At 41.5% G+C, this 23,456-nt stretch overlaps 2 protein-coding genes across 20 annotated transcripts in view; one reads left to right on the forward strand and one right to left on the reverse strand.

The window, feature by feature from the left end:
• Nucleotides 1-15,249: 15,249 nt before the first annotated feature.
• On the forward strand, nt 15,250-18,760 carry phox2bb (paired like homeobox 2Bb). The gene is made up of 3 exons (XM_085789203.1): nt 15,250-15,745; nt 16,392-16,579; nt 16,950-18,760. Exons 1-3 carry the CDS (start codon nt 15,505-15,507, stop codon nt 17,391-17,393), a joined length of 873 nt encoding a protein of 290 aa, XP_085645329.1. The 5' UTR covers nt 15,250-15,504; the 3' UTR covers nt 17,394-18,760.
• Nucleotides 18,761-21,805: 3,045 nt separating this feature from the next.
• Nucleotides 21,806-23,456, reverse strand: part of LOC146979359 (LIM and calponin homology domains-containing protein 1-like) — a 98,686-nt gene continuing 97,035 nt past the window's right edge. For all 19 annotated transcript variants that reach the window (XM_085789193.1, XM_085789191.1, XM_085789186.1 and 16 more), the window contains 3 exons: nt 23,333-23,441; nt 22,845-22,947; nt 21,806-22,041 (listed from right to left, as the gene is read on the reverse strand). In XM_085789193.1, coding sequence (XP_085645319.1) covers nt 22,016-22,041; nt 22,845-22,947; nt 23,333-23,441 — 238 coding nt within the window. In that variant the 3' untranslated portion in view covers nt 21,806-22,015. The remainder of the gene's footprint in view (nt 22,042-22,844; nt 22,948-23,332; nt 23,442-23,456) is intronic.

The following is a 23,456-nucleotide window of genomic DNA, read 5'->3' on the forward strand; positions in this document are numbered from 1 at the left end:
TGTGCAGACGAGGGTTTGGCAGCCTCCCTGCTTCCCTCAGTAGCCGGCCCAACCAACATCCATCCATCCAGCCAGCTCTCCTGAGTCACTTTTCATAATTATTGAATTACATTCCTGGCAACCCATTAAGCAGGACATTCTCTTCTTAACCACCTGCTCTTCCCCCCTCCTCCACCCCATTTTACGCCATCAATCTTTCAGCGTTACCGGAGCCCCTAAAAGCTTTCTGACTGCTCTATAATGGGGGACAGCGCGGGGTCAGGGGGTGCTACAGGACTGTGTGCTCAGAAGCAGTGATGCCTCAGCATTCGGGTGGGGAGCGGGGCAAAGGGACGGGTGGTGGTGGTGTGAGGGGGCAGCGGGGGTCACTCTGTGCAGCCTGGCTGTAATAGGTCACTGACTGGACCTTTGGCTGGGAACGACAAGGGAAGAAAACATGTTTGTGTGTGTGGTTATTTGACTCTGTGTGTGTGTGTAACCTGCTCGGACGCTTCATGAATAAAAGAAAGAAAAAAAAAACTGCTCTGAGACTCTGTCACATGTTATAAATCCATCATGTTCAGTATATTTCATTGTTGTAATTAGCTCCTGTGGTGAACCAACGTCTCCTTGTCCTGCTTCATCTAATTCTACCGCAGTCAGCGGCTTCCTACATTTCCCAGAATGCCTTTAAACATCCTCCAACTCAAGCTAAGGTCTAAGTATTAAACACAAAACCCTGTAGCTGACAAAAACAGTCTCACAACAGGGTTTAATTTACAGCAACATGTTGTTTGAACAGGAATTCAAACTGTAACAAATATAATTCATAACGCCAGGATGAATGTCATGTGCTCATGATCAAAATGTCCAATTACATCAACCTCTGAGGCCTGAAATGTGGTTGTGAAACATCTGTAAATACCAAAATATGTATTTCTACCTATTCTACTGTAAAAAAAGAAAAAAAAAAAAAAAGAAAAATGTAAATTTGACTGTCTGTCTCAATTGGCCAAACGCTAAATGTTTTGACACTGATCACATGAACACCACTAACATTTTGACGTGCGAGGCTTTTTGATATTTCAGTGCGCGCGCTGCTCTTTTCACTGTGTTGTCCAGGAGGTTTCCAGTCCAGTCAATGTTAAGTGAATAGTAAGGTTAGGGTTTGCCTTTACCCCACTGGCTTATTGACTCGCCTGTCAATACCACTGCAGGGAAAATCTATACAGCCTGCAAATGTTATCTCAACATCCGTTTGTGTGGGCGTGCATGTCCACTCATGCATGTGAGGCTTTAAAGGTCTTATACATGCTTAAGTATAATGTGCATTGTAGTTTCACAGTAAACATCCTCTTGCATGGCTATGGCCTACTTAAAGAGACAAGAATAGAAGAGGAGGAGGGTGCTCGGTTTGTTGATAGTTTAGATTTAGGACCTGATTTCTGGTTGATTGATGATATTTAAAGGTGGGATAATCAATTTTTTTGGCCTCTAGAAAACCAAAACCTCGTTATGGGAAACAAGTTAGCGATAATATTTTTTAAGTCACATGTCAATCCACAAACACTGACATTACATTAAGTCCAATTAATCTCAGCCTTTGACCCAAATAGAAGCTTTAAACCCGTATGAACTATATATATATATTTTTTTTGCCATAAGACGCTGTAAACACAACACTCTCAAACTTTTTGACAGCTGCACATCACACTTTGGTGTCATGTTTTTGGCTGCTTGCAATTAAAGCCTGATTATGACTCTCTCCTCCAATTCCTGAGAAAACTATGTGGCTAAATGTTTGATTAAAGATAATTTGCACTCTTTTTTTTGTCCACTGTTTACAGCTGGGCAGGTGTTGCACAGTGATTTTATCAATTTGACAGGGAAAAGGAACCCGAAACAGTAAAGATGTGGAGCGTACAGTTGAAAGATTGTGAGGTTATCAATCAAACTGTGGGGAACTGTAGAGTTTGTGGGTGACTCCTTTCATTGATCCACTGTTAATATAAAACTATTGATTAAAGCAGCTTTAACTATATCTCCTGGCCTACTGCCTTCAGTTATACTGTATGTGGCTGTTTAGTTCATTGATGTCTGCAGATCATTCCAGATGAAAACAGCTGGAAACTGTGAGTCTTTGAACCAAAACAAAGAGATAAAAGAGGCTCAGAGGAGGTGAACTGTGAATTCACCACTTCTATTGACCTCAGTACGAGTAATACAAACCAGTGTTGATGCAAAACTGCAGGTTTAACATTAGATTTTGGCAGGGATTAGTGGTTGGGGGATGAGATGCGGGTCCTCACAACAATAGCACAACTAATCTGTTGTGTGTTTGTGGTTACAAGTATGAGTGCAGATGGAGAGCTCCTGCTTCACCTCACAGCACGCTGCTCATTACCTAATGCTCAGATCCCAACACATATTATTCATCCGTGACAACGCGCTGCTTTGCATAAAACAAACACACACATATAAACACACACGTGCACACACTGATGCTGCACACACTTGAGAACACAAATACACCAAAACAATCAGGCAGCTGTATAAATGCACATTTTACTTTACAGCTCCACAAACCCCATGTACTGTATGGGCATACACTGCACACATATGCAGTATTTAAAAGTGACCTTGCAGACCATGCTTCAGCATATGCTACATACACACACACATATATATACACACACACAGAGCATATGAGTAATGAACAACCTTAATAACACCTCCAACTTTTCCTCTTCTTCTCTCTGCTGGCTGTTTAAATTCACATCCCCCTTTAACGTCGCCCTAATCTTATTACTGCTGGGCTAATGGCTCTCCTTCTGCTCCTCCCAGACGCTCTGCCCAGACCTTGGAAAACACACACTCTCACACACACACATGCACACACATACACACAGAGCGAGAGAGAGCGCTCAGGGTGTGTGCTGCATCTGCAAAGTATGGCCGAGGGAAAAGAGCTGAGAGAAAGCAAAAGAGGGAGAAGTTGGTGTATGGTGTTTATATGCATGTGGGTGAATGTTTCTGTGGGTGAGGCTGCGAGGAGGGGGAGAGAGGGTGATGGTGGTGGATCAGCAGCCGACTCCACTCCTAAACCCTCCCCTCACGTTCTCTTTCTCTTCCCTGCAATACCTCCTCCTCCCCCCTCCCCTTGAGTAAATCTATAGGGAGGGAAGGCAGAGACAGGTGCATTTCTCCACAAATTGAGTTAGCCAAGACATGCCACATCCAATTGGGCTAAATTGATGTGAGAGTTTGTGATGTCTGTCGTGGGTATTACAGCAAAGGTCAGTGTGCCGAGACAATGACATCAATCTGGTCCACGTGGCTGAGCGCTCGGGCCCCCGCCAGCCAGCCAGCCCCCTGATTCAGATGCAAACCTGCAAACACAGCCAGGGGAAGGAGAGGGCGGACAAACGCTGGTTGCAAAACTGGTGGGCATTTTGTGATTGCTTTTGAATGGGAGCTAAACAAGACCTCAACACGCCCAAGCTGACGCCTTATGGGTGTCACAAGCTGCTGAGAGTCAATAAATGCTACAGAAACCCCAACAGATGAAAAACCGTAATGTGTTGAGATTGAAATTCCCCCCCAAAAACATCAAGAGGATTAGATGATATAGAAATTCAGTTTAGGCTGTTGTGAATACGAAAATATTTCACTTATAAACATGAACAAGTTAGAAACTAAAAAATGGCTTAAAAAGAGATCATAATCATGTTTTAACTGAATATTATCTAACACTATGAAAATAGCTAAATAATAAACCAGGTCCTGTTAAATAGGCCTATTGCTGTCTGCATACTCTGCCATCAGTGAACACAGTGAGCGACAGTACACTGTTTCCACGGTAATAAGTAATAAACCATCCATGTGAACCGAGTTTGTCATAATCAGAATATGAGATTAGCTGTTACTCTAATGAAGTTACGACACAAATCAGCCTGATTCCTCAAATTAATGTACATTTTCATCAAATCCTCCACAGAACCAAGAATGACATTCTAGTAGCAACACTTGCATATAATAGGCTACCACTGTTATGGGTATTATTGGATGGATTGCCATGCGCATTGACTTTTACCTCTTCAATTTGCTAACACACACATAAACATAGCATGCCATCATGCTAACTGTGTCCACAACATGCTGCTTAATGGTATTCTGACCTGGAAAAACTAAACTGTTTAGGTTTGAGACTGACACTGAAGCACTTTTTACAAACAGGTCTGATAGCAACTCATCAGATTGAACTCTTTTTTTGTTTGTAGCTCACTGCATGTTTATTTTTTCTTTGTAACATAATGTGCAATCTATTTTGTAACTTTTAACTTTCATATATTATTTATTAGCTTCTCAGGAACACATATAATTCTGTTGTCAACTATATTTTCTCTTATTTTACAATGACAATAAAGGCAATCTCGAATCCTTACTCTTATACTTTACATCAGATATGTGTAAATTTCTGTTATTATGAGTGTGTTGAACTTTGTTTTATTTAAGATTGGCCATGCCACCATGGTCAGATGTTTAGATGGCTAGTCCTGCATCGTAATAATCCAGATTTTCTCCATAGGCCTTTCAGTTATGTTTTTGTGTCAGATGTACCCTATAGATGTAGGCTAAACAGTAAAAATTAAATGTTTTGATGTGACATTTCAAACTATAGCCTAAGGGAGACGTGTTTATCAATGCATTAGCCTATAGCTCAAGGCAACGTGTTCAAATGCTAACTGCACAGATGCTAACACAAACACAGTTGAGATTTTATAACTGGTGGCTGGTCTGATGCACCTTAACTCCAGATGTTCATGCTCCTTGTCCTTGGAGTAATTCACTAATACTAGCTGATAATTTATTAAACCACCACCACTACTACTACTACTAATAATAAACACTTATTCTGTTACTGCAGGTTATGATGTCATTTCAAGTTTAGATGCTGCAGTCAAACATTAATAGATTCAGGGTATTTATAAGCCTGAGTTTGTGGGCCGGGCCTATACGTAAACCTGCAGAGGGAATTTTTTTCTTATGAACACAGTGTCTATCAATTTCTGGTCCAACACGTGTGTAGCAGTGGTTTAGGGCTACTTTGCCTCTACTCTCAGGAAATCCAATAGAAACTTCATCATGCTGTCACCTCGGCCAGGGCCTGCAAACCCAGATTTAAGGGGTATGGCTTTCATCCCCACCTCTATTCAGAGAGCCATTTTCTTTGATCACATTAGCTTTATTGCTCCTCTTATGGTTCCCTCTGTCTTCTCACTGCTACTCTATATCAGCCCAAGGCTATTGGTTTTCATTCTGTGGCTTCAATCTGGACCTGGACCAGGCCCGAGCTAGACCAGCTTACACTGACGTTAATTCATATAAAAGCTATATGAACAGCCAAGTTCAGCTCCATGACTTCAGGAGCTCACTCCATCAACGGGACGTAACATTTGACACAGTTTATTAAAAGGTAAAATAAACAGTAATAATAATTTGTGCATGAGTTTATACTTGTGCTTCAGTTTGTTTGATTGGATTTAACAAATGTAAAAAGATAAACAAACCGAAGCTCCATTCAGTAGCATAGGGACTGATGTGCAGTTTGATTTTGTATCATCTCACCTTTGTTTTTTTCCATGAAAGTCGAAACTATGAGCAAATCCCAGACAATTAAGGACAAGTCATCATCTGATCTGTCTGAAAAGGTTTTCTGGAACCACTGGGATTCACGAGGACGCTTCAATTCATCCCCAGTTACTAGAATCCCAGACCAGAGATTTGTCTGAGAGGCAATTTACTGTCATTTGCCGGAGAGTGCTGGCCTGATGCATAAACATCGTCCCTAATATGCCAATTCATCATCAGGCTGCCAGGGGATTCTGGGTGTGTTCTGATCAAATTTGCACCCAGCGATGATGAGGGGCATGTTGGTTTTGCTGCAGAAAAGTGCAGATCCAGCTATTTGTCACGTCAAGCTTCCACAGGGGAGGGAAGATACTCAGCATAGAAATACGAGGGATAGATAAGAAGCTAAGATAAGAGGTGAGACAGCTAGCACACGTTTATGACCACTATACGCCAGCGACTTGGCTCGAGAAATGATGATATTGGTCAGTTTAGTGCTTTGGTTCAGACTAAAATATCTCATCTCTCAAATATGGCATTGATGAAAAACACATTTTAGTAGCAAGACAATGACTTTAAAGCACCTAAAGCATCGCTAAGACTGACATATTGTGGTTTTAGTGGATATATCTTGACAATAAATGAATGGATATCATGTAAAAGTTGGTTAACACATTCATGTTTCTTTTAATCAGGTCAAAAAGTGGCTGATAAGATGGTAAGCATCAGTATAAAGTCATTGTTGTGTTAGCATTCATCTCAAACCTCTGTGTTTGCTTGTTGGATTGCTGAACCAAGTCATTTTATAAAGTTTTTGGAGATCAGTGGATTTGTATGGAACAAAGAAACTGTGTTGGGGTTGAGATATTGCCAGATTTTATGTATTTATGGGATTTGATAACAATATGAAAAACATTAAAGATGAGTTACCATTGAGATTCGTTATTGTCCGTGTTTCTGCGGCTAAAAAATGTGTTTAAAACCTTAAAACAGCAACATCTGGGCTCTCTGAAAGTTGTGTGCACTGCTAACAGTAACATGTATAAAACCCCCAGTAGCAGCCAACTCATGAGTGATTTCAGTGGGGATGACCAGTCTAGTTGTCCCAGCTCTGTGGTGCAGCATCATCCTTCAGAGCCCAGAGAACAGCCTTCTGGGAACAGGAAGTGAATCAGAGCCTGCAGTGGACAGACAGACCCTGATGGCTCCCATCTGGCTGTTCTTTAAGTATTCCATCCAATCAAATTAGGTGTGATTGATCAACAGGCGCTGCCATTGGATGGTGGTCATGGCAATATAAATCACGCTCTGCCATCAATACGGATGGCTTTTCAGTGGAGGAGCAATAAAGACAGAGCGGACATGAAATTCAAGGAACTTGACTTCCTTATGTCCAATATACAGTTTACTAATTTGAGGTTTCTGTTCGCGAGCATCCTGCTGCTCAAAGATGGATGTGACTCAACAAAGACTTGAGATTATAAAACAACTGATATCAGAAGATTAGTTACAGTCTCAAAGTCAAATGTTGATCATTATATTATCAGCACTTTAACTGTGAGATGTAACTCAGTTAAAGTCCACACTATAAACATTAGAAAACTATACTATACATTTTCAACTATTAAACTCATTTCATTCTCCTCTCAGGAAAACACTGAACTTTCTGTCTTTATTATTCATGAATTATCAGAGTAGAAGACGTGCACGGTATTATCTATCAAATAATTGTCAACCATTTTTACTTAAACCAATTAACTTCTGTTTGGCTTTTAATAGGGATAATTCATTAGAAATATTGTCAAGTAGAGCTGCACAAATAGTAAACAATGTTAATGTTTGAATAAAATATTAGTATAATTTTTTTTCTTTTCATTTAACCTTTATTTTACCAGGCAAAACATTAAGAGCAAACTTCTTATTTACAATGTTTGCCTGGCAAGTGCCATAAAATACTTGTAGGTGTAGGAGAGAGGGAGAAAAGTAAAATCTCTTTGAATGCAGATGTAGATACAACACCATAAAGTTTTAGTGTTTTTTGTGATATGTTGATGCAGCGAATGAGAAAAGACAGTTGCCCAAAAGACTTGATTTTGGGAATGTGTGGTATAATGTGATTAGTGGTAACATTAGTACATTTATCGGTAATAGTGACATCAGCAGCCGGTGAAGTACTGAGAGTCTGGTTGGCAACATGAAGGTAACAGCTCTGTGAATGAGTAGAAACAGTAAATTCATAAAGAAAATTACTTTAATACATGTTTTATTGTTACAATAGTAAAGTTATTGCTGAAATATAACGTTACGGAGATAATATATATAGGAAACAATGTGTGTGAGCTGTTCATGTGTAGAATCTGCTGAATCAGGGGTCTGCAAAGTTTTTCAGGCCAAGGACCCCCAAACTGATGTAGAGATGGAGCAGGAACCCCCTACTATTATATATTGTATAAAACTGTGTTTTATATTAACCTGGACCTATAGTGCCATAAACATACCTCGTTATTGTGCATTCACTACAAAGCTGTACGAATAATACACAGGTTATATTCATGTTTTTATTTTAAACTTGTGTGAGATACAGTGAGTAGGGGGACTGCGCCACCGCCATTGATAAACAGACCTCGTTAACTGGTACCAATGTATTATCAACATGCTAATTGCATGAAAATCATGCATACAAGCTATTTAATTTTATGTTGATGAATAAGAAATATTCAAAAATTGTCTAATCAACCATGAATTTAGCGCCTCTGCGGACCCCCCCCAAGATCTCTGTGCTAAATGAATGTAAAAGCTCTGTTTCTACAAACATCGCAGAAATAATAGACATGACAGAAATATGATGCAGAATTAGTTGAAACTAAAACTGGAATAAATGTGGAGCAAAATGTTTGTATTTATGTCGAGAAACAGTGAAGTACAGTTTTACTTTGGTTGAACTTTAGAGGAGTGTTATACCTCAGTTTTTATCACATGCAAGAGGGAAATATGTTCAATTTAATTCACAGCTAGATATGATCAATACAAAATATAATCAGCTAATAAATTGTGAGACGGCTGTGTTTATAAACTGCAATATTGAGATGCTTAGTGAGTGTAATGCATCAATAATTATAGGCATTAATATGATATACAGTTCTACATTATGTCATTCTGCAAAGTGGGCAGAAGTGCGAAGTGTATAGGCCACTTTCACTTTTGGCAATTTGAGAACATTTTAATTCTATTAACACATTTATAATACACTTTTCAGTGTTGAATTGACTATTAACAGACTGTTAAAGAAGTGGCAGAGGCAGAAACTCAACTGGATTTCAGCCAAATGAGAAAAGAAATGTGTGAAAGTTACATGAAGAAGCCAAACCAGGTGATCTGACATGTATGGAGGCTTTTAATGTTTCTTCTGCTCATTAAAAACACCTCAGTTCATTATGATATTTATAAGAGGGCCATACATAAGGTGAGTTTAAAAGTGAGCTTTGTTGACGTCAATTGGACTTGAGAAACACCTGCCACAGAGTAACTGCAAAAACACCTGTGTGGATGAACAAAGGAGGTGGTTTCAATAAGAAACATGTAAATAATATGTTAAGGCATAATCACCCTCCACTGCTGCTGCTGCTGATTTGTTTTGTTATAATCCCCGCAGCTCGCGCTCTGATGAATGACTGTGTCCATTTGAAACAACGTGTGACTGTTGCGTCCTGTTGTGATGTCGGAGGCCCATGGCTGCAGCCCCAGACTCTTTTGACTATATGGAAAATAATAATTCATATAACAAGCTGCCTGATGGTTTATGCAGATGCAGATGGAGGCTGGGGGGCAAAACCCCCCCACCCGCCATAAAAAAAACAACTGAGGCCACGTGTTCACGGCGCGCAACACTTCAAAAGAATATGAAAGTGGGAGGAGGAGGAGGAGGAGGAGGAGGAGGAGGAGGAGGGGGCGAGACAAATTAGCAGCTTTAGAAACTGATAGCAGGTGTTTACATGTAGTTTCTTTTGCATATTATAATGTGGAAGTAGGGACGCGGTGTGTGTATGTGGGGGGTGTAATAAACATTACAATGCGTTGTATAATAATCAATATCATTCACAATGACCTTGACGTTTTATGATGGATTGGGAGACACGGCCTACTGTAATTGCTGCCCACCCCCTCCCTCCCTCCTTTCACCCTGACGCCTCCGCTGCTACAGACCAGTCCTTCTCTTCTCTTCTCCTTCCCTCTCTTCTCTTCCTCTCTCTCTCTCTTTCTGACATTAAAAACCGCTCCATCATTCTCCATGCGCCGCCTTGTCGCCTGCCGCTCCGATGACCATTAATCGCTTAATTCCAGTAAACCTACGTGCGTACAAAAGGCCGCTGTCTGCCGCTTAATGCATGTGTGATTAAGCTTTTAGCTCGACCACACGGCATTATTAGCCAGCAGGTCCTTGTTGTATAAAGGGCCAAATGCCTTCAGGGGGCCCGAGGATGGTAGGAGGAGGAGGAGGGGGAGGGGGTGGTGGTGTGGAGAGGGAGGGAGGGCAAGTTAATGACACTGACCCTCACTTCCCCAACAGCTATTCAATTCAACAATAATAACGGGTCACGCAGCTGATTTATGAGGCTGGGGCTAATAATTGTCAATTGCAAATGCTGGGCTTTTTGGGGTAGGGGGTGGTGGTGGTGGTGGGGGGTGGGGGGCAATGCCAGTGGACTATGCTAAATAAAATATGCTCTGACCCCAGCCGGGCCAAAAGAGAGAGAGAGAGACAGAGAGATAAAGAAAAGAAAAATGATAGATGCGTGTTTCTCCATCCTGAGGCTCGGTGCCGGTCCAGTTTGAGCTGCAGCAGCTTCAGACTCAGACTGAGACTCAGGCCTGTGCAGCCTGGTCCGCCCGCCCGCCTGCATGGCTGCAATAAATTAATAACAACCAAACAATGTGTCGTTGGAGAGGCGGATTCAATTACTAAGTTTATTTACAGGGGAAAATCTCATGAAGGCCATTGACCCACGTTAAACAGCGCGGGATGAAACGATGACAAGAGCCCCGATAAGAATTTAATTCCATCTCATTTCAGACGATTTTATGAATCAAATTCTTGAACACTGGCAAGAGATTTAATGATCACATCTTTGCGAAATCTTATTTCAGAAACGGTCGATGGCATTTCTCTGCGTTAATGTCGACTTAGAGGTTGGAGTAATTTAGTAATTGATTCCTTTGCCTGGCTCTCGCCCGTGCCAAGGCCGCGTTTGAGGGTAATATGTTTCCTAATCTTATCCCCCGGAATAAGATTTTTATGTTAATCCACTGGCTGGTCTCCTCCTTGGTCACTTGGGAAGCGCAGATAAAGGCTCAGAGGGGCCGGAGAGGCCGGAGAGAGGAGCCAGGGCTCTGCAGCATCTGGAAACAAACAACGGGACCGGTTAATGGGAGATAAAAGGAGGAAAATACACAACACAGTGTAATGTGTGGGAATAAGATACACACCTGCTTCTTCTTCATGGTGGACAACCTGTAAATGAAACACTTTATTTCAACATAACACCCCCAGATTTCCCTCCTTTCATGGTTTCAGGTCTGTGTCATGCTTGTTAAATCAGGTATGATCACTCTAACATTTATAATGACAAATATACGAGAAATATCTTATAGTTTATTCATAAAAGATGAAAGTTGGTCTCTTTTTCTCTGCATCCCTGCAGGTCGCCGTCACTGACGCGCTCACACATTTGTGCCAAAGACGCATCAGGTGAAAACGCGTCAAATAAAAAAGAAAAATAAAGTCTAATAACAACAAAAACAAAAACAACATGACGGAGGCTGTCTGCACGCGGCAGCCTGAAACACTGACGTCTTTTGTGCTGCATGTTTTTTCTTTTTTTTTGTCTCCTGCAGACACAGAGAGAAGACACCAGCTTCTAATTGAATTTTGTCTCTTCTCCAGATGTCACTTTCCATCTGTGCGCTTGGAAACGCGATGCGCCTTTTACGCACCGACCTGAAACAGTCTGAGGTTTTTTTCTTTTCTTTTCTTTTCTTCCCCTCCTTCAACGTGTGTTAACATGTTTTCCTCAGCTCTGCCTCAGGTTTTAAAATTCAGAAACTCACAGAAAATAAGATGAAATATAAAAATGTGTTGCGATTTATTAGATTTATAGACTTATTTTGGATGAAACCCGGGTGACCGTTGTGGGAGCATGAGGTCATCTCTTGAGGCTCCACTCACGTGTTTCACAGGTGAAGAGCGCGACCACCGCCTTTTATCCAACCTGTCAAATTGAGACATCACACTAAATTGCCACGAGAGCATCCAACCCCCCCACACCCAAAATGAATTTTTTATCTGGTCACGGGCCCCTCCCACTCTGCAACACGCGGCCTTATTAATAACCGTTTTGATAAGCGTATAGGAGGATTTCCTCGGGCGGAGGAGTGAGACATTGTCGGTGAGATGTGACAGCGGGACCCTCCCATCGCTCTCTCTCTCTCTTTATCCTCCTCTGTTTCTTTGCCTTTTCGGGGGAGTGGATCCATCCAATCCATCCAGAGACAATGGCATTTTGTTCCTCTTTTTGTCCCTCCTGTCGACCCGCATTCCTATATTGCTGAGCAACGATAGTGCGCACTAAATGGAGAGGAGTTGCTCCCATATCGCGGCCCATTGTCCGGCACTTGCCGGGGGAGTTCAGGGTCTTGCACACATCGCATTTTGCTGATTTATTTAAGTGAAGGCAGGCGGTTAAAGCTCTTTATTTACCACATAATTAGGGATTAACTAGCGCTTTACTTGAATTAAAGGATCATTATGTTACTGTAAATCACTGTTTCCATGCACGCACGTGGCTACAGGGTGTGTATAAATGCGCGGACACCTGCAGCCACCAGGCCTTTATGTTTTTGCAACTTGACAAAAACCCTCAAAAGAAAAAATGCAAAAAAAAAAAAAAAGCAGCTCAGACCTCAGAGTCCCGCCTTTCACATTTAATATTGTCACATCCAAACATCATCCAGCGGCCGCAGCAGCTGAAAGAATTAAAAGATGTTGAAACTATAAAAGAGGAGGCGTCTGAATGGCTGCTGGACTCTTGGTGGAGGGACTATAGAGCGCGTTAGAATAAAGAGCGACGGCAGTGAAAGAAAGCGATGGCTAAAAGCTATAATTGTATTTGCCTCGGCGAAATATCAGAAAAGACTTCTCGTTTCTTTGAGCGTTATTAGATTAATTCCCAGAGATGGTTTCTTTTCTCGCTGCCAGACGCGTGGAGGGAGGACGGTGAACCATTTGGCTCTTTGGTTTCAATAATCAAATTAACCATTTGGTACAACTTTGTAGGTCCCAGGCAGCTCGTGTGTGGAAAAGGGGGGAAAATAAAAAAAAAGAAAACATTTACATAATAGGGAGCGGGTTGTGTCAAGAAAGAATTAACTTTTTTTTTTTTTTTTGTTGATCTGTGAAGAGACAATGAAAGGCAGAAACACAGGAACACACTGCAGCGCGTCAGCGATTGTGAGGGGAAAATAATTGATGGCAAATGTGAGCGGGTCTTCTCAGGTTTAACACATGATCCGCGACAAAGTGAGTGATTTCTGTATAAAAGCGTTTGGTGCCATATTCAATATTTAAATCCGCTTTTATTTGAGGCCAAGAAAAGCAGCTGCAGCCTGTAGAGTTTACACAAATGTCTGTGGAAATATAGTGGAATTAAAATCCATTTGAGTGACCTCTGCTTTTTTTTTTTCTTTTTTGAAAACGATTTTACACTAAATTGTGTTGTTTATTAAGATTATTAGGTTTTATTTTTTCATTTCTTCTTTAATTATGATGAAAAATCAGATCAATAACCAGTGAGATAACTCTGAGGTTCTGCAGAAACAAGTCAAAGAGAAAAGATCTATAATAACTCTATAATAAGAGTTAATAGATTTGTGAGAGAAACGCTCATAATATCCAGAGTTCAGAGTGACACCAGAGCGTCAACCCTGGTCTCTGTAGGATTTTATATTATGGGTGGGAATATTGTGGAGATTTTTTCGATGTAGAAGAAAAAGAAGAAGTGGGTACACACAGATCAATCACTGGTGAAGAAAGTCAAACACCAAACACTCATCTGATAAATTGAATTGATGCGCGTTTGGTCTGTAATTTGGAGAAGGACAGAAAAAAAATCCCGCAGCTTCAAACGAAGACTTGAACTCGGTCCAATGAAAAAAAAAAAAGACAGAAGAAGCCGAGTGTGTAAGCGCCATACAAAACGGTTCACCTTATTACACAAACCGAATTAACCACTCAGCCAATATTGTGAGCCTAAGAGGTCCGATGACTGCCGCGCCACTTCGTTACTTTCATTAGAAAGATGTTATTTGCCAAATAAACGGAATAATGAAAGTAATAAAGACAATTACAAACTCATTTGAATCATAAAAACACACCCGGAAGTTTAGCAGAGATCGTGCAGCAGCAGCAGCAGCAGCAGCAGCAGCAGCAGCAGCAGCAGCAGCAGCAGCAGCGGTGCAAAGGGAGAGAGGGGGATTATTGGAAAAACAAGAACCACAACAAACACGATCAGGAGGACACAGGTTCATTTGTGCGTAAATTACGAGATTGAACGTCCAGAGGTTTTAAAATCATAAAGACAATTTCACTTTCACGTCAGTTTTAGCTGCTGCACAGTCAGGAAGCAGAAGAGTCAATATCCAGATGTAGAAATCTACTGATGCAAAAGAAAACAATAGGTAATAGTATTGTGCAAGAAATCAAAACAAACAGGGTGTTGGATGATGGATGTGGTTGGTGCGTAAAAACACACCTGAACGACGCTGATCTGCACATTCACGGTTCAAATGAGATTTTTCTAAAGCAGAAGGTGGAAAATCATCCAGTGGTTTGGAAATACTCAGTGTGTATTTTTTCACGAGAAGGTGCAAAAAAACTCGTGTAACACTTTTTTTTTTATTAAGGTCAGATTTTGTTGCACATTTTTCTTCGTGCAAAAACATTATTTAAAACATCTAAACGACCAAAATCGGTGGTTCAGTGCTTGTGGAGAGAATGTGCCGTGTTTTGCAGAGCAGAGGGGAAGAAGCCGTCGGAGCAGACGGGCACAGAGAGAGAGGGAAGAGAGAAGAGAAGAGAAGGGAAGAGAAGAGAAGAGGCAGAGGGGGAATACTATGTGAAATCCTGCCCAAGGTATACGGTCGCTTAAAAGGCTTAAAAGCTTGGAGAAAATTGGATCAGGGAGAATCGTCACCCAACTTTCATTATTTCCAAGTGGTGTGATTGAATTAAAGGGCAAGATGGTGGTTGGAGAGGAGTGGGGTGGATGGGTAGAGGGGGGTGGAGAGGGGAGGAGGGGGTGCGGCGGTGGTGGTGGTGGTGGAGGGGTGCGTAATGGCGTGGTATTAAATTCTAATTAGAGATGCAGGGGATCAATGATAGGGAGGTTGGACAGCCCGGGCCCCCAGTGCCAGCCCAATAGACTGATGAGTTATTGTCATGTAAAAAAGCGCTAGCAATAAGACCAAACGCTTTGCTATTGTCCAAGCGGAAAGAGCCAAGTTTATTATGAGGACTATATGCTCTAGAGACCTCGGGCTAGGCGGCTCTTAGGGGGCTTTTCATAAAACAGGGCTAGGTTCCTATAAAGGAGGCCAGTTTTGGAGCAGGCGCTGAGCAGTGAACATCTACCCACCGTCCAGCCTCCTTCCAACCAGTTCAAACCAAACCAGTCATCTTTCCCCCCCAACTCTGACCGCGCGTCCTCCTCAGTTTTTTATTATTATTTTTTTCTTTTTCTAACCCAATTTTTTTTGGGTGTTTACTTTTCTTTTTTTGGTGTTTTTGGTTATCCTCTTTTTTCCCTGGAAGTGCAGCTTTCTATCTCCACCGAGCCTTCTCAAATGTATAAAATGGAGTATTCTTACCTAAATTCCTCTGCCTACGAGTCATGTATGGCCGGGATGGACACGTCGAGCTTGGCATCGGCCTATGCGGACTTCAGTTCGTGCAGTCAGGCCAGTGGCTTTCAGTACAATCCCATCAGGACCACTTTCGGGGCCACCTCCGGCTGTCCGTCCCTCACGCCGGGGTCCTGCAGCCTGGGGACCCTGCGAGACCACCAGAGCAGCCCGTACGCCGCAGGTAAGCAGCGGCTCCGGAGCCTCAACCCCGGTGTTATTATAGGACGGCTTGATTGCATTTGAAAATGGAAATGTGTTTAGTATTTACCAAACGAAATTTGCTTACACAAATGAAAGAATTTATCACGTTAGAAGCGATTGCAGGCAAGAGGTAATTCGGTTACCGGGTTATACTATCCCAGTCACACCCAAAACCGCCAACAGAATTATCTTAAGCTGCCAAAATGATCGGCGTAATTTATTTACTTTGCGATGAGACATAAAGCTTCGAAAATAATTAGATAACCAAAGACTAAAGCTCATTATTGACACCGAATTGGAGTTACAGTAGCAACACGGCGGCGCGGATGGGAACATTATGACAAGTTTTTCAAAACTTGAGCCTCAACCTGAGGAGCAACAATTAGTTTAACATTACAATTAACCGCATCACAGGTCAGCAGCGTTATCAATTCACAACCAATTCACAGGTAATCAAAGCCATAATGCGATTGAAAAGCTTTAGCTCAGCGACCATAACCCGATTTTATACAAAATATCCGATTTGAATTTACTTCTGTTTGACAACATCACAGTAACACAGGGCTGCTGTGTGTGTGTGTGTGTTTCCATCGCTGACTTTTCATTCACCCTCCTCATCCTCACAGTTCCCTACAAACTGTTCACGGATCACGGCGGACTGAACGAGAAGAGGAAGCAGAGGCGCATCCGGACCACGTTCACCAGCGCCCAGCTGAAGGAGCTGGAGCGGGTTTTTGCCGAAACGCACTACCCGGACATCTACACCAGAGAGGAGCTAGCACTCAAAATCGATCTGACTGAAGCCAGAGTGCAGGTACGACGAGCAACAACCTGCTCCTGTTACGCACAATTATACGCACGGGGTGGATTTATGATGCAAATACCAAACTTTCTATTTCTTCTTCTAACGCAAAGACACATTTTTACAACATTTAAGTGAAATTAAAGCTTCACTGAGCCACTGGCCTCCAGCTGCTTCACACTGTGAAGGACTAATGCGCAAAAATAAACAGTTTGCGCATTTCTTTGGGGACACTTTTAGATATTTGACGCACCAAACGCATCCAAGTGAATCTATTAGAGCGACAATTCACATCCACTCTGATATAGAGATATCTTCTTTATTGTAACTCTTTGATTGTTGATAACCCTTTGATAACCCTCTCTCCGTTTTTTTCCACCAGGTGTGGTTTCAAAACCGTCGCGCCAAGTTCCGCAAACAGGAGCGCGCGGCTGCAGCGGCCGCGGCGGCTGCCAAGTCCAATTCTGGGAAGAAGTCCGACTCCAGAGACGAAGACAGCAAAGACACCAAATCCACCGACCCGGACAGCACAGGAGGACCAGGTCCGAACCCGGTGCCCACCTCCAACTGCGGCGGCGGCGGCCCGAGCCCCACCGGAGGCCAGGTCATCAACACCACCGGGAACGGACAGGTGGTGGTGGACCAGGTGAAGAGCTCCGTGTCCAGCGGCATGGGAGTGACAGCAGCGAGCCAAGGCTGGGCCACCGCCCCGGGGACCATCACCTCTATCCCGGACTCACTGGGCGGACCCTTCGCCAGCGTACTGTCGTCTTTGCAAAGACAGAACGGAGCCAAAGCCACTTTAGTAAAAACCAGCATGTTCTAATAATAATGAGGCTCGATCGGCAGCTGCGCGAAAAGCTCCGGAGACTGAAAAGCGATTCGCTCCATCACAGACTGAACGGACACTAGAAAAGCAGTAACAACAACAACAAAAGAAGATGATGATGACAACTCTGTTCTTTTATTTTTATGCCTTGCGCCGTTTCTTGTTGACACTTGTGCTGTAAAAATATCCACCTCGACAAGTCTCATATTGTCTCATCACATGATTTGCCCCCCCCCCCTCCTCCCCCCTCTACACATTTTGCGCAGAATAAGATATTTTACTGTACTAATATCAACAACAATGACGCATCTGTTGAGATTATTTATGCACCAAATCAGATCCATCATAATGTTTTAAGACTGAGCAGTTGGATGAAGTGACTTGTTCAGATGATTTTTCTTTTCTTTTTGGGGAGGGGGGGTTTCATTGAGGGGAGGGGAGGGGAGGGGGACACAGACTCAAGACGTCTGCGCAACTGGAAACGCGCATCGTGCCATCAGCGCGCTTGCAACAGTGGTCAGAGTTCAACAGCTGCTTTGTTTGGTTGGAGAGACGTTCAGACTGAGGATGCTCTCTCTCTCTCACATAACCCCCCCGCCCTCCCTCCCACCTCCACCTCCACCTCCACGATATACTATATATTAGAAAAAACCCCCACCAACTATCCAACAACGACACATTTCTGCTTTTCTGTTTCTCCGCACAGACACAAACCCCCTCTCTGTTTTTGTTTCTGTTTCTTTCCTGGGCAGGGAGGGGATGGGAGGGGGGTGAGGGGGGGGGGGCAGGCTGCTGCTGCTGCTGCTGACTGAGTTTAGTTTCTTTAAATTATCGATATAAAACACAGAAAAAAAGGCACAAACTACTGCAATGTTCAACCTCTCTGACAGGAAATCTGTTATGTCTTGTGTGTCTTTCTACGGCAAAGTGTTTTTGTGGCTCAGATTGTATAGTGTTAATACGTACTCTTGTCTCCTATAGTTGATCCATAGGCCATACTCCCCCACCCCCCCTCCCCCTCGTAGATCGATCGATCATACAAGTCTTTTTTGATGTTTTACAACAATTTCCCTTGGAAGAATTTATTTTCGGTATAAAAAAAAGAAAAAAAAAGAAGAAAAGGGAATGGATGCAAACATTATTGTATTTATTTCTATATAATTTGCATGTTGTCTCTTTGTCTCTCTGATTTTACACTGAGTTCCCTCTCTCCCACTTTGTGAAGCATTATGTAACATGTTTTTGTTGTCCGGGGATCTGAAAGTTATTTATATGTAGGTAATGAATGCTTATATTTAAGAAGGAAATATTTCTACATGTGCACATAGTTTTCCAGGTGTACCATTGAAATGGTTGTTGATGATAAAAAAAAAAAAAAAAAGTCCAAGTTGCTTTTGTCATTTTTTTTTTTTTTTTGTGGACAAAACAGAGGAGAAATTATTCGTTATTATATTATAGAAGCATTTAAGTTACAATCATTTTGGGTCTTTTTCCTGCTCATTAATTAAAAGGTTTTCTTGTCACGGTTGTTGATGAAAAGGCCCGAGAGAGTTCAGCACCACGGACAGCGCCGCACCGCGCAGAGACACTTCCGGGTTTATTGTCCCCCTAAATAAAAAAGGGGATTTTTTTTTTTAGCTTCACAAAGTTGCAATTTTAGGTTCCTAAAATGTGAATTACTACAACAGAGTCCGTTGACGACAGTTTAATATCACATTATTGAAAAAAATGGAAACCAGTTGAGCTGAACTGGGAAGAAAAGGCACAATGTGACACCAGTGATAAAGAAAAAAAACTAATCCATATAGGACAAAAATAATAGCTCAATTATTTTGTTAAAATAAAAATCTACATATCATATTTATATAGATATAAACGTGTATTAGATGTTACAGGTTTTGTGAAACTACAGAGTCAATTTCAAAGAAAAGATTCAGGTCACAGTCACATCAACATTTATAACCTTTATACTGTTACCTTGTCAACGTTTGTTTCCTTCATCTTTGGGTTTACTATCTATTTATTTATCACTTTATTTAAATCACTTGAACCTCAGCTAAAAGATCAACCATCATTCAGTCTGATCATAAAAACCTAAATTAAGCTCTTACTCCTAAGTGATCAATCTCATAGGCTATCTCTGTCATGTTTCTCTCTGATTCTGTGTAGTATCGATATAGTATTTAGTATTTTTTGTTGTTGATTTTCTTTTTGTTTGATTTTGTGTTGGTTTAATTTTAAGGCCTGACCTCCCGCACTATAATTGGTTCATACCTGGATAATGAAGGATGAATGAAGGAAGTGAGATTCCTCTTTGAAACTAGAGGCAGGACCATTGTATTTGTAAAATAATTTATTTACTTTTCTTTGGTTAATGGTATTTTTTTGTGTGTGCAAAAGTAGAAGGCAGAAGCACATTCTTAATTTATAACATTTTATTTATAAACATACAGTATGCTATAAATGCCATTGCATTTAAACATCAAATTAATCTATATTTCGGATAGTGTGTTCAGGTGAATATTACAATAAATACAGAACAGACGTAAAAGGTTTTTCATTCCCCGACTATATCCTGTGAAAGAAGACCGTCTGGATACAGAGCTCCGTCTCAAAGATCCCGCTATAAGAGACTCAGCCGAGATTTATTATTCGTTAACTAAATGAGGATAAAAAATAAAATACACAATCGGAAACAGAGGCTTAAAAATACTGGAGATCAGAGAGAGATGAACCCGGAGGAGAAGCTTGGCTATAGGACGCAGTGGAGGAGGAGGAGGAGGAGGAGGAGGCTGCTAGTTTGCTTTCATACAGCAAATCATTTGGTTTTAGGCTTAAACGTGCATTTTTTTTTAAACATCCACAATACATAACCGAGCTCTTCTCATACAAGTTCATAAAAAGAAAAAAGAAGCAAGTGACTTTAAAAATGTCCAGCTGGCGGCACAGATCTTTATAAGTTTTTCATCCAACCAAATATTGCACAGGTGCAACTGCTGCTGGTATGTGTGTGTATGTGTGTGTGTTCATCATATTACCTCTGCTGTTTAACTAGATGTAACATGTACTGCTGATTTTTATGTTTTTTTTTTTTATTATTTCTTCCTCTTTTTTATTTTTTAATCCATTTTTATTTTTATAAATGAATCCTACCACTGAGCAATTATCAAAATTACCTCAATTAATAGCATACAGAAGTCTATATCGCTCTAGTTAAGTAAAACATTCAAAGTTCAATCACTTGGTCTCCCCTGCAGTGGAAATAACTTGTCTTCCTGTCTGTCTTTCTTTCTTTCTTTGCACTGGGTTTATCACTGCAAATCACAGAGGAATCACAGGGGAGAAATATGAAAATTAAAGGTGGTGTATGCGAAAATAAAAACAGTACTTATCAACTGAAGTAAAGTGTGATGTAAAGGAGGGCTGCAGCCCGACGGTCTGCAGTTTCTAAGAGTTCAAATTTGGCCAAATCCCTCCCACCACGCCAAAAATAGTCATCATAATAATAATCATAATAATAATAATGATAAAAAAGAGAAATAAAAACACCACATAGCTGGTGTTTTTGTTTTTTTCTGCATCACCTTGCTTTCCTAAGGCACATTAAAGTCCTGACTTTCCAAGCCAACGGGCCGAGCTGCTGCGACCCAACAACAACAATTAACAACGACAACGACAAGGACAACAGCTCACAAGTCGTGTTATTGCCCTAATGATCAACTACATCCATAATGTGTGTTTGTTTTTATCATAAGATCATTTTATTCTGATTCACAGGACGAGAGACGTGAGAGATCACCGTTTGGGCCAAAGGGTCAAATCGAAGAGTTTTGTTTTTATCATCTACTACTTCATCAAATTAATCGTATATTTCAGATTCAGTCTGTTAAGAGAAATCAAAGCGTCCAATCTGAGCTGCCTCACCACTTATTTTACCACATTTTCTTCTTCAATATATATATTTTCATCTCAAATTAAGAAAATAAATCTTTCCTAGATGATGAAAATTGACTATGTGATATACTGCATTTCCATCATATGGAACTGAATGGTGAATAGTCACATTGTTGTTTTTCCTCCCAGGAAACCTGAATCTGATCTGAAATCCTGTTTATTCAACACCATATTTTCTACAGTGTGTGTATTTGTGTGTGTGTTTGGGGGGGTCAACACAGCCTGTGTGTGTTTGAAGCATCTCTTCATGTTATTGTGTTTTCTTTCCAACATGGCCGCCACCCCAGAACAGTCTCTCTCCTTCTCTTCTCTCCGGCTGCGTGATGAAACAAGAGTCTGTGGTGGCACACGTGGACCAATCGAATCCAGATTTCACTCACGTATCAGATGACATAAACACCGACAATATATATATGTATATATATATTTTTTTGTTGTTGTTTTTTTTTTTAGAAACATGTTCCCAGATCCCCGTTCGTTCGGCGCCACATGATGAATCTTCATGGGTTATTGAGCTGCAGAGGACGCAGAGATCCCGACACGCTGTGAAGGACATGATTTGCAGATAATCGGGTTTATAACGGGGATGAGGGGTGGGTGTGTGTGTGTGTGTGTGGTGGGGGGGTTTCTTCCATGAACCTTGTGCTTTTTTTTTCTGTCGAGCGTCACAACGTGGTGGGCTGTCCGGCCGCTTGAGAGGAAACAGAAAGAGAGAGAGAGAGAGAGAGAGAAGGAAAGGGACAGTTTTTAGAAAGGACACTGGTTTTCGTGGACATGAAGATGTTTTAATCTTGATCAGGGTGTAAACTTTAGTTTTCATGCACTGAAGGTGAGATCATCATCTTCTCCAGATCCGTGCCTTCGCTCAGCGCTGCCTCACTGTGTCTGACACGTCTTCATTAAAGCTGCACCGCTAAAGCTTTTTCTATATTAAAATCCCCTCGTCCCATCAGCCTCTCGGCAGAAACCTCTAGAAATACACCTTAAGTTCATTAATCCTAAGATAAGAGTCACGTTTACTTTGCAGACAATAAATCAAACAAACCTTCGGTCCATTTTTCTACACTGGATCTGGATTCACCGCTTCATTGAAAACTGCAGTTATTCATTAAAAGTGAAATACGACCAACATTAGCAAAACAATATGGAACAATAACACCTCATCTTTTGCTAATGTTAGAGAATGATATAACTCTGTTTATGAGCATTATGTAACAGAGAGGTGGTTGATTTATCTTCGCTGCTTCAGTTTTTTATTTTATGTTATGTTATTCTCTTGCAGCGTGCTGACAGAACTTGACCACACTCGTGATTCAATCAGTTTTCTCTTTGATGGATGGACGGAAACATTTGTACAGAGATGGCAGCAACCGAGAGAGAGAGAGGAAGAGGGTGTGATGATGAAAAGAGACGAGCGGAGACAGACTGAAGAACTACAGGAGGAAGAGAAAGAAGAGGAGGAGGAGGAGGAGGAGGAAGAGGAGGGTAACTCACAGCGGGAGCGGATGTAGCACTGGTGGCAGTTGAGGAGGCCGTTTCTAATCCGGACGTCCGTCCCCGTGGTCGTGTCGCCTAACTGTCCCTTGCACACGCCGCACTGTGAAGAGAGAGAGGATGAGTTTCTGATTAATATTATTGATTTATTAGTTGTTAGAATATTAGAGCTGAATATTAAAACTAGAGTTTATCTCTTTTTCTCTTTCGTTTTGTCAATAAATATCATCCATCCAACATCTGGGTCTCTCACTGGTTGAAGTAAATCTTCAAAAATAAAAGTTTATCTGCAAAAAAACTCAACTAAAGTCAAATTGTATTCACATAGCACATTAAAAACAACCTAAAGTGCTGCACAACATTAATATAGCATAAAAAACATTCAGTAACTTCTTCAAACAGCTGTGCACTATTGTGTTTAGTGTCCACACACCTCTAACAGTTGATTAAATAAGGAAAGACTGTGTGTGTGTGTCTGAGTCGCCCACCTTAAAGCAGTGGATGTGGAAGTAAAGGCTGAGGGTCTCTATGATCATGGCTGCACCTTTTCCCAGCGGCTGCCCACAGCTGGAGCACAGCTTCTTCCCACTGACGGACCTACAGACACAGGGA

Source organism: Trachurus japonicus, chromosome 10, assembly GCF_045865225.1.
Source record: "Trachurus japonicus isolate A0001 chromosome 10, Traja_1.0".
Classification (NCBI taxonomy): domain Eukaryota; kingdom Metazoa; phylum Chordata; class Actinopteri; order Carangiformes; family Carangidae; genus Trachurus; species Trachurus japonicus.